The 12,828-nt window shown below is 36.5% G+C and overlaps 1 protein-coding gene across 1 annotated transcript in view; it reads right to left on the reverse strand.

Annotated features, from left to right (window-relative positions):
- The window catches only part of USH2A (usherin), a 798,563-nt gene that overhangs the window by 273,719 nt on the left and 512,016 nt on the right, over positions 1 to 12,828 (reverse strand). The window contains exons 39-40 of the mRNA XM_032136481.2: positions 9,292 to 9,442; positions 8,612 to 8,754 (exon numbers count right to left, since the gene is read on the reverse strand). Coding sequence (XP_031992372.1) covers positions 8,612 to 8,754; positions 9,292 to 9,442 — 294 coding nt within the window. The remainder of the gene's footprint in view (positions 1 to 8,611; positions 8,755 to 9,291; positions 9,443 to 12,828) is intronic.

The following is a 12,828-nucleotide window of genomic DNA, read 5'->3' on the forward strand; positions in this document are numbered from 1 at the left end:
GAAAGGGTCACCACAATTATGTAAAACATGAGTAATAACTATAATTGGGGTAGTTTGCTAATACAATAAAAAGCTCTGAACATGAGAAAAGTTATGCTCACAGCAGTAGCTATCACTTTCTAAAGTAAGAATTCATGGATGAAATGACATGAAAAAGATGGTTATAAAATTTTAATGGAATGATAAAAGGCAAAAGTCAGCCTCTCAGCTGAATTCTTAAAATCCCTATATATCACAATCAGCTCCTTAACTGTAAAATCAATGTGGAGTATAACATGTTGTCAATGCAGCTGTCACTGGAGGGGAGACTGGGAGTATGACAGGCACACAGCTCAGCTGGCCGGTGATGAAAATACAACCTTACAGCGCTCTCCGCGGGTGTAATTGTTTAGAGAACTCCCTCCTGGAGCTGGGAACAGGAGCATCCTTTCTGTCCAGATCACAGATTCATATTTCAAACCATTTCATTACAACATTAATAATAGAAAGTAGTTTCATTTTGGCAAATGGAATTATCTTTTATGGGAAACTATTTTGCTCATCAGCTTCAAAAGTTCAGCCCCAGCCTAAAATAGAGGAATAAAATTGTTAACAGAGGAGTCTGCTTATTTAGTTTGATATTCAGGTGTGTATATTGGAAAGGGTGTGTGTGCACACACTTGTTTGTATTTGTATACATGTGTACGAATAGCCAGTTTGAATGACTCACAACTTGAGTGTGTATATAACTTTCAGTGGTTTTGTGAGTCTTCTCCATTTGTTTGCTATGCGAGTTACCCACGACTGATCAATCAGTTTTCTTGTTACATTCTCATTGTTGCCCTGAAGCCACATTTTACCATTCTAATTAAAGCCTCACTCAGTTTAAAAATTCTTTTTGGTAATATTAACTCCATAAATGAGTATCTCCTAAATTTACCAGTGAATTAAAAATCAAAGTGGCAAATATATGGATGTATAATTATATAAAGCAATATATTGCGTGCTAATCGTTAATGTAGCCTTTGTTATTTACTACTGATATGTTAACAGAAGAATAGGGTAATGGATTCTATCTTGTCTTTAATCATGAATTCTTTTATTGATTTATTATTTATACCCCAACTACTTCCCAAAAGAATTTTTGACAGCTCATAATAAAAGACCCAAATGTAAGAGGAGCAATAAAATAAAGAAATATTATTAATCTTGTGATAATAAAGAGGGTACAACAGTTATTTCTCAAAACAAAAATTAAGAATGGGCACTGCAGTTTTGCAGAAAAATGAACTTTCAGCCTCTTGACACTGACAAAAAAGGAAATGGGCTGTATAACATAGGTAACATTATTTAATGAAAGAAACCTCTGAAGGCTAAAAGGCTGTTGGAATTGGAAGGACATTATTTGATAGTTTGCAAATAGGAGAACCAATATTCGGGAACTATTTTTCTCTATTTCTCCTGATATCAGGAGAGTATTGTTTAGAAAGGATGTTTCAACCTCTAGAGCTGGGGCACACTGTGAGGTGAATCACAGTAGATGCATCTGTGATAATTTGGTGCAGAAAATAAAATGCATTGATGTGAGAATTCATGAAGTCAGGAAAACGTCCTAAAAAACCTAAAGGTCATCACATTCACTCCTTATTTTTGGGCAAAACTTACCTGAATTTTTCCAAATATAGAAAATCAATTCTGTTTACAGGGACGTTATCAAAATGAGGCAGATAACAAGATTAAATGGATCTATGTATTGTTTTAGCATTACAGAATGTTCTTTATAGGCAGGTGCTATATTAAATGCTATAGAAAATGATTATGGTAAACATCCATCTTTTTGTTAATAACTAACTGTTTTTAGATACTTGACTCTAAGAATTTAAGATTTGAGACTTAAAACTAAGCTCATGCCATTAAATATCAACCTGTGGCAATTAGTTTTGAGTGATCTCACATAGTCCTCTGAGAGTTTTCAAATATTGACAATTTAACTTTTTCAAAGCTAAAGAACAAAAATAGTTTTCTAAAATAGTGAAAGGTCAGCAGATAGCATTTCTGGATAATGAGAGGATATACTGTTCCTGCTAAAGTGTCTTGCATATAATACACACTCAAAAAAATTTAAGTAGTAATAATAAGGTAGCTATGATAAAATTATTTTTTATTCATTTCTTAAACATAAAAAACTTGATTTTTCATTACTTTCACCTGCAGTCTTCAGCTGTCAGAAACACAGATATTACCAGCACTCTATATTTGGAAGACGAGTGTGCTTTAACTGCCCAGGGGAGATTCAAGAGCTCAGGTGGGAAATTGAGGCAAGGTGGATAGAATTTTTGATTAATCAATCCCTCCTTTCAAAGGATTCTGTATTGGTCATTTTTGGCTTGAATAAGTTCCTTTTGATCTTACACTATAAAAATAAAATATAAAAATAATCGTAAATATTTGAATTTGTTAATTCTGAAAATTCAGGAATTTGTGGAGAAAATCTATGCAACAGAAAACAAAGTATGTAGTGACAAACATGCGGAACCATTTTGCTCTCAAAATCAGAAGATTATAAATGTTATTTTTGATCATGGGTCTTCTGTTCTATGCAAAATAGATACCTGAATTACTGTTTGAAAGGATAAACATGTCAGCAATCAGAGGTTAGTACTTAAGGCAATTGGAAAAATATTTGGAATGGAGAACGCAAAACAGTTGTGTAGCACTACTGAAACTTGTAGTTCCTTTCTTCATTAAATAAAATGTACTCATATAAATATGTTCCACTCTCATTTAAAAATATTCCCATTTTCCTTGTGTTGCATAGAATGCTCTTAAGGATGCAAGTGAAACTTTAAATACTAAAATGCCCTAAGCATAAGATGTTTGTCATGCAATATTCATTTTAAAATTTCAGTAATCTTAAGGGCATATGCGCACTTAAATGATTCGGAAGTCCTACTCTAGAATTATCTTGATGAATTTATCAAATTTTATACTACATGTTTCCTTCCTCTTCTGTTACACGGTCTCAGGGTATTTTACTCTTATTACAGGTTGTGAGAATAAAAACAGGAAAAATGGTTTTGTTTTAGAATTCTTTCTACACATCCCTCCCCTTCACTCTGAATAGCACATGATTTGGGGCTGGCAGAAGCCTCTCTAACTGGAACATTCGTTAACCTAGCCAAGACAGCAGCCAATATTGAATCAGAGGGACAGCCAGCAGCCTGCCTCTGACCAAGGTAAAAAAAAATGAGAATCACTTTTGGGATGTCCCTCTCTTACATTCACCTCTTGTCCTCACTCTCCTCGCCTCATACTCAGAGGCTGGAACGACCGACAGGACAACCTGAGAGTCCCTCTCCAGGTCTCATATGTCAGTGCTCTCTTACAGCAATTGCTTCCAGCCTTACCCTGAACCAATGGAGATGGTGTAAATTTGAACTTTGATATTAAATTGCACTCCAAATAGAACTCATTTCCAATTCCTCTCCTGGTCTTCTCTTCTGGGTAGGCTTTCCTGGCCCTCATGTTGCGGGACCATGCCCTTCCTCTGGGCTTGCTCTCATGGACAACTCAGCTCTTTAACTATGGTTTTACTGTGTGTGCTCCTTGCCAGACAGTGGAAATCTCAAGGGAAAAACAGTGTCATATCCATCCTTGCAATTTTCATATCTCTTTCAGTCCCTGGTACGCAGTAGGTATACGGTAAATGTTTGCTTGATTGAGTTTTTGTGGATTTACTTCAATCAAACTCTGCTTTTAACCAGTACTTTGAGTAAGAATTTTGGGGCACCTACTCTATATCAGACCCTTCGCCAGACACTGGTGATAGAAAGATAGTTGAGACAGATCCCTAGGTCTTGAGACGTTACAATTCAGAAGGGGATATTGATGATTCACTAGTAAACACAAACCAAAATTTTAAGGGAACAACAAGAAGGGAAAACTTCACAGAGGAAGTGACGCTTGAGCTGGGGCTTGATGAATGAGTAGAATTATGTCAGGCAATGAAAGAGGAAGAAGCATGTTCTTTTAGATCTAGATTTCGATTGACCTCACATTGCCTTTCTGTCTTACTCCAGAAGAACCTCTGTTCCTTTGTAAATTACTATGAGTATCTGAAAGATGGGTGAAGGTTGCTGAGGGGAAAAGTAAAGCAGGACCCAGGCAGTAAGATAATTTCCTTCATTGCCCACTCCTCTGTTCACAGTGCAATTATAAATGTGAAAAAATAACAAGATGTAATGCAATTAGCAAATGTAGCATGGCAATGGTACAGTCTTGTGTCACCTAATGACAGAAATACATTCGGAGAGATGCACCATTAGGCGATTTCATCGTTGTACAAACATCCTAGAGTGTTCTTACACAAACCTAGATGGTACAGCCTACTACACACCTAGTTTGTGTGGTATAGCCTGTTGCTCCTAGGCTACAAACCTGTACAGCATGTTACTGTACTGAATACTGTAGGCAGTTGTACCACAATGATAAGTGTGTATCTAAACATAGAAAAGGTACAGTAAAAATATGATATCACAATCTTACGGGTCCACCGCTATATATGTGGTTCATCATCAACTGAAATGTTGTGCAGCATATAACTGTACTGAAAATATCACTGTGTCATCAAAATAATGAACAAATGAAAAGTTGTCTAAGTAAACCTACAGAATAAACTGTTCGAATTCCACAGGTTTTATGCAGTAGTGCCTCTTAGATAAGTGGTTAAAAATATAAATGTGGAATTTTAAACTACAAATTTGGGAAATGATCAAACATTTTTAAATATATGACAACTAAATAGTTAAAATCTAGAGTGAATTCAAGTTTGGGTTTTTTTTTTTTGGAGGTAGGGAAGTGATTTTTAGAAAATGATTTCAATTTCATTAGTTGATCTAATTGCTTGTATATGCCATATATGTTTGTCATTAAAATGACTGCAATTAGATATTCCATATTTCAATCTTCTTTCCTGGGAAACCTTAAGAGAAACAGATTATCGAACTTTTTTGGGCTAGGGAATCCACATTTTTAAGAAAAAGTAGGTTAATTCATAGTTAACACAAGGCAGGATTTCGGTAGGCAAAAGAGTACATCCACATTTAAGCTGAGGTTTGAAAAACTTGCCCTCCCTGCCAACTCTAATTTCTACATGTATGTACTATACAGAAAACAACTGCAAATGTACGAGAGAGAAGGAACAATCATATAATCAGGAGTGATGGTTATCTCTGGTTTCAAGATATCAACATTTTCAGCTGCTAGGCAAGTGCTTTCGTTTTATTAATCACATGCTCCCAAGCCTAACATAATCTTAGGACAGTTTTGCAAGCTGTGGACATGCCAGGTGCTTGGACTGCCAGCAGCACATTTAAAAAATAATGTGTTGTTTATATTTATCTGGTTGCAAACAGTTAAACACTACACTGACCAAATTGGCTGGAACAAACATCTTCTATTAACACACGTTTAACAGGATTTAAAATATTCATAGGAAATGTGCATGATTATTATTTGGTATCAGCACACTAGATTTTTAAAAATGCATGGAACTGGATATTGGTGGCACAGTGGTGTAAATGACAAATTATTTGAAAAAAAATCTATTAAAATTCTTCACATCCTGTTTCCCTGTCCATGATAACTTCTCTGCACCTACGTATTTGCTTCTCTGGCTGTAGCTCATTGCCTGCCTAGATTTCTCTTTGTGGTTTCACCTGTGTCACAGGCTTGCTGAAAATCACTGTCTTGAAATATCACACTAAAAATATTGCCATTGGTGACCCATTTTGGCACTGGAAGGCTGTGAGGCTATGGCTGATGCAGAAAGGTGCCTGTTGATGATATGGAATTTAAATGTGAGCATGAGGTGATTTCTATGTTTCATTCTGTAAGATGATATGTGAAATTTCTACATTGAAAATTTCACTTTGGGTCGGGCGCAGTGGCTCACACCTGTAATCCCAGCACTTTGAGAGGCTGAGGCAGGAGGATCACCTGAGGTCAGGAGTTCAAGACCAGCCTGGCCAACATGGTAAAACCTGTCTCTAATAAAAATATTTAAAAAATTAGCCAGGTATGGTGGTGGGCACCTATAATCCCAGCTACTTGGGAGGCTGATGCAGGAGAATTGCTTGAACCCAAGAGGCGGAGGTTGCAGTGAGCTGACATGGTGCCACTGCACTCCAGCCTGGGCGATAGAGTGAAACACTGTCTCAAAAAATGAAGGAAAGAAAGAGAGAGAGAGAAAGAAAAAGGAAAAAGAAAAGAAAGAAAGAGAAAGAAAGAAAGAAAGAAGAAAGAAAGAAAGAAAAGAAAGAGAAAAAAGAGAAAGAAAATTGCACTTTGGTGAGCAGGAGGTGCTGGTCAGGATCAAGTAAGAAGTGTGATTCTGGCATGGAGCTGTCAGCATGGGTGGTTTTATAAGCAATGCTTTGTAGCCTTGACAGAAAAACTGCTTGTGCCCAATGCCAATCACTCAGTCTTTGTCAACTCAATTGCGCATCCTTTCAGAGATGGCATCCATCTCCACTGACATCTAAAATATACAGTACCCTGTCACCATGTCTCAGGTGCACTGCTAATGTAACCTGCAGGTACACATGGCCTCCTTCCAGTTCTCTGCTTTGTGTATACACTGTGAAGTCACATACATAGCAAAGAACTGGAAGGAGGCCATGTGACTTCACAGTGTATACACAAAGCAGAAGAAGGAAGAGTTCATTCATTTTAGGGAACGGATTTAAACAAAAATGATGGTTATGAGTTGATACCTGCTATTTATTCAAGTGTTACTAATTCTTACTTAAGGAAAATGAAGGGTTAATACCATTCACTTTAAACTCAAGCCCTAAATATCAAAACAATGGTAGGGTCTCTGAGTATGAAAATTCTAGCTATGTATATGTATGGTCTATAAGACTTGTTTTATAGTAAAAGGAGACCAAAGGTAACTTTGCTCAACAAAGGATGTTATGCTAATTGGTATTTTACAATATTTTGGACTTTTGCTTATTTATGTACTACCTCCCTGCCTATAGATGGCAGGTCACGGCCCTCATTCAATAAAAATTGTGGGGAGATTACCACTGAGGAAGTTTGAGTGTTGCCCTTTCTCTAGGGGAATAAAAAATGCTGTGCCAAAAAAAATGCTTTCTCCCTTCTTCCAAGCATTCTATTGAGCCATCACCTCTGCAGTGGGTTGAATAATTATTTTTGGCTAACCTTTATTTAGTGCCATCAAGTATGCTGCTATACATAAGAAGGAGATTACAAATCTATCTTCAGTTGTTTCAAATGTTTCTTCAAAAATCTATTTTGAGTGTGAATTCTTCAGTCCATAAATCTGGTGATCATGGTGTCCAGATTCCCCAGAGTGTATGTAATGTTCCTCCTAAAAGGTGGTGAATTAATGCTTTCTGGACTTTGGGTGCCATTTATTGTACTGTGCTGATAATTTACTAAATGATACCCTTGAGAACAAAAACACTGAGTGTCCCCTTGCAAAGTAGCTAACTTTCTCCTAGGGAGTAATTACAAATTGAAAGAAATGGATTAAGTAATATACATTATTGCTCATAATGGTGGCTTTTTTTTTTGTAAAAATAAAGTCAACTTTAAACAAGATAGATTGTACTGATAATGTCTCATCTGATGTCTTATCTTCACTAAAATAATACAATTAAAGGTATTATAGAAATAAAACAATACATTTAATAAACAATTGATATTGTTGCAAATACCGTATCTTTGTGTTAATATCTAGGCTTTTGAAAGTCACTTAATGTTCTCATTGGATATAGAGCCAGCATGGCAATGAGCCAGCAGAGAACATCGCCTAAGAAGCCTATGATTAAAAGACTTGACAAGATTAACTCAAAAAACCTAACTGTTCAAAGATACAATGTCCTTATTCACTCTGTGTAGCTTGATTTAATTTCTAACTTTTCTTAAAAAATCCCTCTACTTTCATATATATGCTTTTATAGAGGTAATTTGTATAAAACCAAATGTTATAGTCATGTATTTATTCCCAAATATAATCTAGAAAATATATGCAAAAATAACTTTTTAGTGAACAACTAGAAAAATGCTCCATATTGGTTGAATAAAGAAATCTCAATCCACCTTTTGTAATATACTGCTATCAGATTATACTTCTCTATGTTGAAGGCTGTCTTTGGGGTATGAGTAGAAGCAAGAAAATGAAACCTGTTTCCAGGAACAAGTATACGTAAGCAGCCTCATGAAGTAAGGTCCATATTTCATTTTCTTCTGCCTGCCAGAATTTCTCCAAAACAGAGAACATTCAGTCATAAAGCAGAAGATGACAACCTTTCTCTTGCAGGGCGCTAAGATGTACCCTGAAGGATAGAATGGGGCCATATCATAATTTATAGTGAATTACTTTGTCCTGTCTGTAGGCCTAACCCTCCAACCCTCCAAGACCACATTATTCTTCTTTCTGGAGAGACTGACCACCTTTGCCCACTCTCTTGCCCTAGAAAAGATTGTTGTCACTAAACGACAAGTAAATAAGGGAGGCTCATTTCTTTGCTTTAGAAAAAATTGAAGACATTTTAAACTCCCTAACGTAGAAGACATTTGGCTGTGTATTGTTCAGACCACTTACTGTCCTCTGCGGTCATGAATGGAATCCAAGAACTATGTGCACTGCCAAATCCATTGGAGGCAACCAACCGAAACATATACTCTGTGTACGGTTGGAGATCGCTCACTTCATAGCTTAACGATGCAGAAGGATTGGAAAATAACCTGTATGGGAAATAAATGTCAATTAGGAAGTTTTCGACATTCAAAGAAATAAAAGCAAGTAAATTTCTTACTACAAAAAAATTTTAGAGGATGTCAACATACATTTAAGTATTGTAATTTTCTGCCATCGAATGAGATCTCTTTTAAAATAAGTAGCCACTGGCTGAGTTTGTAATCTTGTGTTTATATGAGATGTAAATCCTAATAGTATTGAGACTGACTGCCATGTGGATTCGTAGAATAGGTATTATAATTTGTTAGCGACAGTTCAGACATTATTTTGTTAGTTTCATTGCTTTATGTAATGCACGTGCTCATGAAAAGTTTCAGTGGGAAGAAATCTTACTTTAAATGCTACATAAATGAAAAATAGATATTTTTGCAAAGCAAATGATTGTCCTCTGTTTGTTTTTCTTTGAACTTTTAAAAGGTAACCTATTTTTTTTTGCAAATGAGAACTGACCTACTCTTCAAAAATGTTATGTCTATATTGTATAACCCAGCTGATAGACAGCATGGACAAAGTAGAATGCTCACTCTAGAAATCCACGGGTGGAGTCGCCAGACCTCATCTGGAGTTGGTATCTGGGAGAGCCAGGAGCGTTATTACGAGCTGGTGTAGACCAGACAACCTGAAGACTGGTTGGAGTGGCAGATGAAAGCCTGGGAGGCAGCACGCCATCTGGAGCTGTCGAAAAACACAGATGAATTAGAGCAGAGAAAACTGTGGAGAACATATGCTGGATGGAATCGAAATGCTCCATATACTGGAAAAACTGTTCCTCAGGATCAACAACAATGTTAAACATGGTCCATTTAATTTAACATTTTCATTCCTGAACTCCTGTATTTCCTTATTGTTCATTTCAACACAATTACATTACTATTTCAGTCTTAAAAGCCGGCCCCCAAACAGCAAGACAAATGAATATGCAGCACATTCCCACCTGTACTTCTGTTTATCTAATTGAAAACATGGAGGGAATTTAGTGAAGCAAATATTAAAGTACCTTTTTCATTTAACTCTTTGTTCAACAGACCGAACAATTGAACACTGAAGCAGTCCAGATCTCATATTCTTCCCCCCGATATCATCCATTGCTGCCTTAATCACACCACTACATATGAACACAATGGCTTTCTTTTCCTTTTATTTATTCATTTTTTTTGGAGGAAGGGAAGTTTGCTAAAATTGTATTTTTCTGGAATGATAAATAAACATGAGTGGCTGAATACAGCGTATTCCAGCCTTAATGCTCACCCATGAAAATATAAAAAGTAAACTTTTTTCCCTATGTGTTTTATACAGTTACCCTTCTCACAGTTATCCCTTCTCCTGCCCTTATTCAATTTTGCAAGTTGGAACATGCATACCACTTTTTCTAGTCTGGTTGAGTCTCTGGCAAATCTGTTCTGACTTCAACATACCCGCTTGGTACAATCAACTAGGGAAATCTATTTGAATGGTTCTAGAAGGCCTAATAGGAATGTGTAAAACTAAAGCCTATTCTACTAACAAAAGTTGATAAGATGACTCTGGTTATTTAATTAATTTTTTCCAACAGGTATAACTCAAATGAGCCTGTCATATCAGCTTGTTCCAAATCATATCAGTTTGTTCCAAAGCTATTCAGAAACTTGAAAGCAAATTCAGTAAAACTCTGTGCCTTTAGGAAAATGACCTAATGACTCCGAGCCTATATTTTCTGATCTCTAAAGTAGGTATAATATTTTTGCTTTATAGAATTGTTGTGAAGTTCAGAGATCATATAAATAAAGCACCTGATTTTAGACCCCGGTAATTATTAGTTGCTAACTATTATTACTATTATTACATTGGACTGACCTGAACTTTCTTTAGCATAATTTAATTGCTAGTATAACATACTTTGTTGGGAACATTCTGATTATTCTTATATAGGTTCCTAATGACCACAAATTACCAGAGGTCTTTGGTGAAGAAGGAGAAGTAATCAAAATAATGAGATATCAGGGTCCATTTTCAACTTTATTTTGTACATAACCTTGTGTAGTGTGTCAATTTTACATACTCTGCAATGCAGAAGAAGCTGTCTGTGAACAATGAGGCTAATGAATGACCAGTGATGAGAATAGAAGAATTAGATTACATGTTTCATCAATCTGCTGTAATGGGTTTGAGTTCATCAATAATTCATTCATTTGTTCAATAAACATTTATTGAGGCTCCACTCTGTGCTAAGCAGTACTCTTCATGAGGAAGGAGAACGACACTGAATAAAATAGACACCACTCCTGTCCCTAGGTAGCTTACATTCAAGTGGAGGGAGCAGGTGGTAAACAAATGAATACTGTGTATACAATAATACCAGGTGGCCATAAGTGCTTTGCAGAAAAATAAAGCAGTGTAAGGAAAGAGAAGGTAAAAAGAATTGGGCAATTTTAGTTACTAGATAATAACTTCAATTCGATGGGAAGATTATAGGAAGAAAATTCAATTCAGTGATATTTGAACAGAGACCTCACTGACATGAAGGAGGTAGCCATCCGAATGTCTGGAGGAAGAGTAATCCAGCCAGAGATAGCAGTACATTCAAAGGCAGTAAGGAGGAAAACATTCTGGTTGTGTTTAAGGAACAGTGTGGCTAACACGGACCAAGGAGGAGAGGGAAAGGAAAAGTCTTCATAGGAGTTGTAGTCTTCATAGGAGTTGTAGGTCAGCGTATATGTGATCTTTAAAGGCTGAGATGGTGAAATAAACTAGGAAGTGAGTGTTGATAGAATGAGTATAGAAGAGGTCTGAGAACTGAGCCCTGGAATCCACCAAAATGTTGAGGTCAGGAGAAGGCCTCTATAGGAAAGGACACTGAGAAGGAGTGGTCAGTGAGGTAGGAGAAAAACTGAGAAGGTGCAGACTGGAAGTCAAGTAAAGAAAGAAGGCACATGAAAAAGGAAGGACATATCAGCTGTATCAACTCAGCTGAGAGCTTAAGGAAGAAGAAGACTGGGAGTTAAAACTTTGCATTTGGCCAAGTGCAGGTATTTGATAACTTTGTAAAGAACAGATGCAGTGCAGTGCTGGGCATAGCAGTCTGAGCTAAGGTTGTGAAGAGAATGAGGGGGTAAAGGGCAGATACAGTGAGCTTAGACAACACTCAGAGGGAATTTATTCTAAAAGGGATTAGAAAATGGGGCAGCAGCTAGCGAAGCTCATGATATCAAAGGAAGGTTTTCTAAAGACTGGAAGATGTTGCAGCATATAGGCATGTTTATTGGAAGAATCCAACACAGATTGGGGGAAAAGATACTGTAGAAGAAAGAATTTCCAGAGCAAAGTCCTAGTGTGGGAAGAGAGAGGTGAGCCAGTGCACATTTGAATCAATTGAGAGTCAGTGCACACTGGCTGCCAAACAGAGCAGGGATAGTTCTCCCATTGTGCAAAAGTGAATGCACAGATGAAGATGTAGAGCAGTGAGTAGATTCAGTGATGGAATAATATCAAAGATCTCCTTTGATGATGCCCAGTTTCTCAGTGAGCAAAATAAAAGCAAAGGCTCAGTGACAAATTGTGTGGATGAAATGGAGGCTTGAAGAAAGAGGAAATGATATGAAATAATTCTCTCAATTAGTAAAAGTGTGGCATGACTAGAAAGTGCAAGAAGATTGCTGTCCAGGGCCAACTATCCACTTCTTAACTTCACATTTTTGGTTTGAAGGACATTCATTGCTAAAGGCTTTTTAATTGATATTTTTTCTATGAACACACATGGTTTTAAATAATCATAATTTATTTGACATATATACTTTAATTGATTTATAATAAGTGCACACAGAAAAAAGCACTGCGAAAACACAGGCAAAAAGTGAAGTGCAAAATGCATACAACGTATAACATATAAAACCATGTCTCTCTTTTGGTTATTTTTGTCTAATTTTTCTACATCAAGGAGTATAATGTAATTGAAAATCCAAATTCTGAATTTCAAGTCATTAGCCCTGAAAAAAATAGTTTTTAATATGCACACAAAACCTCTTATGTGTTAAAAACTACATCACCTTTCTATTAAGAAAGTAGGAAGAAGTGCCCCAAAGTAG

Source organism: Hylobates moloch, unplaced genomic scaffold (genome assembly GCF_009828535.3).
Source record: "Hylobates moloch isolate HMO894 unplaced genomic scaffold, HMol_V3 SCAFFOLD_18, whole genome shotgun sequence".
Lineage (NCBI taxonomy): Eukaryota > Metazoa > Chordata > Mammalia > Primates > Hylobatidae > Hylobates > Hylobates moloch.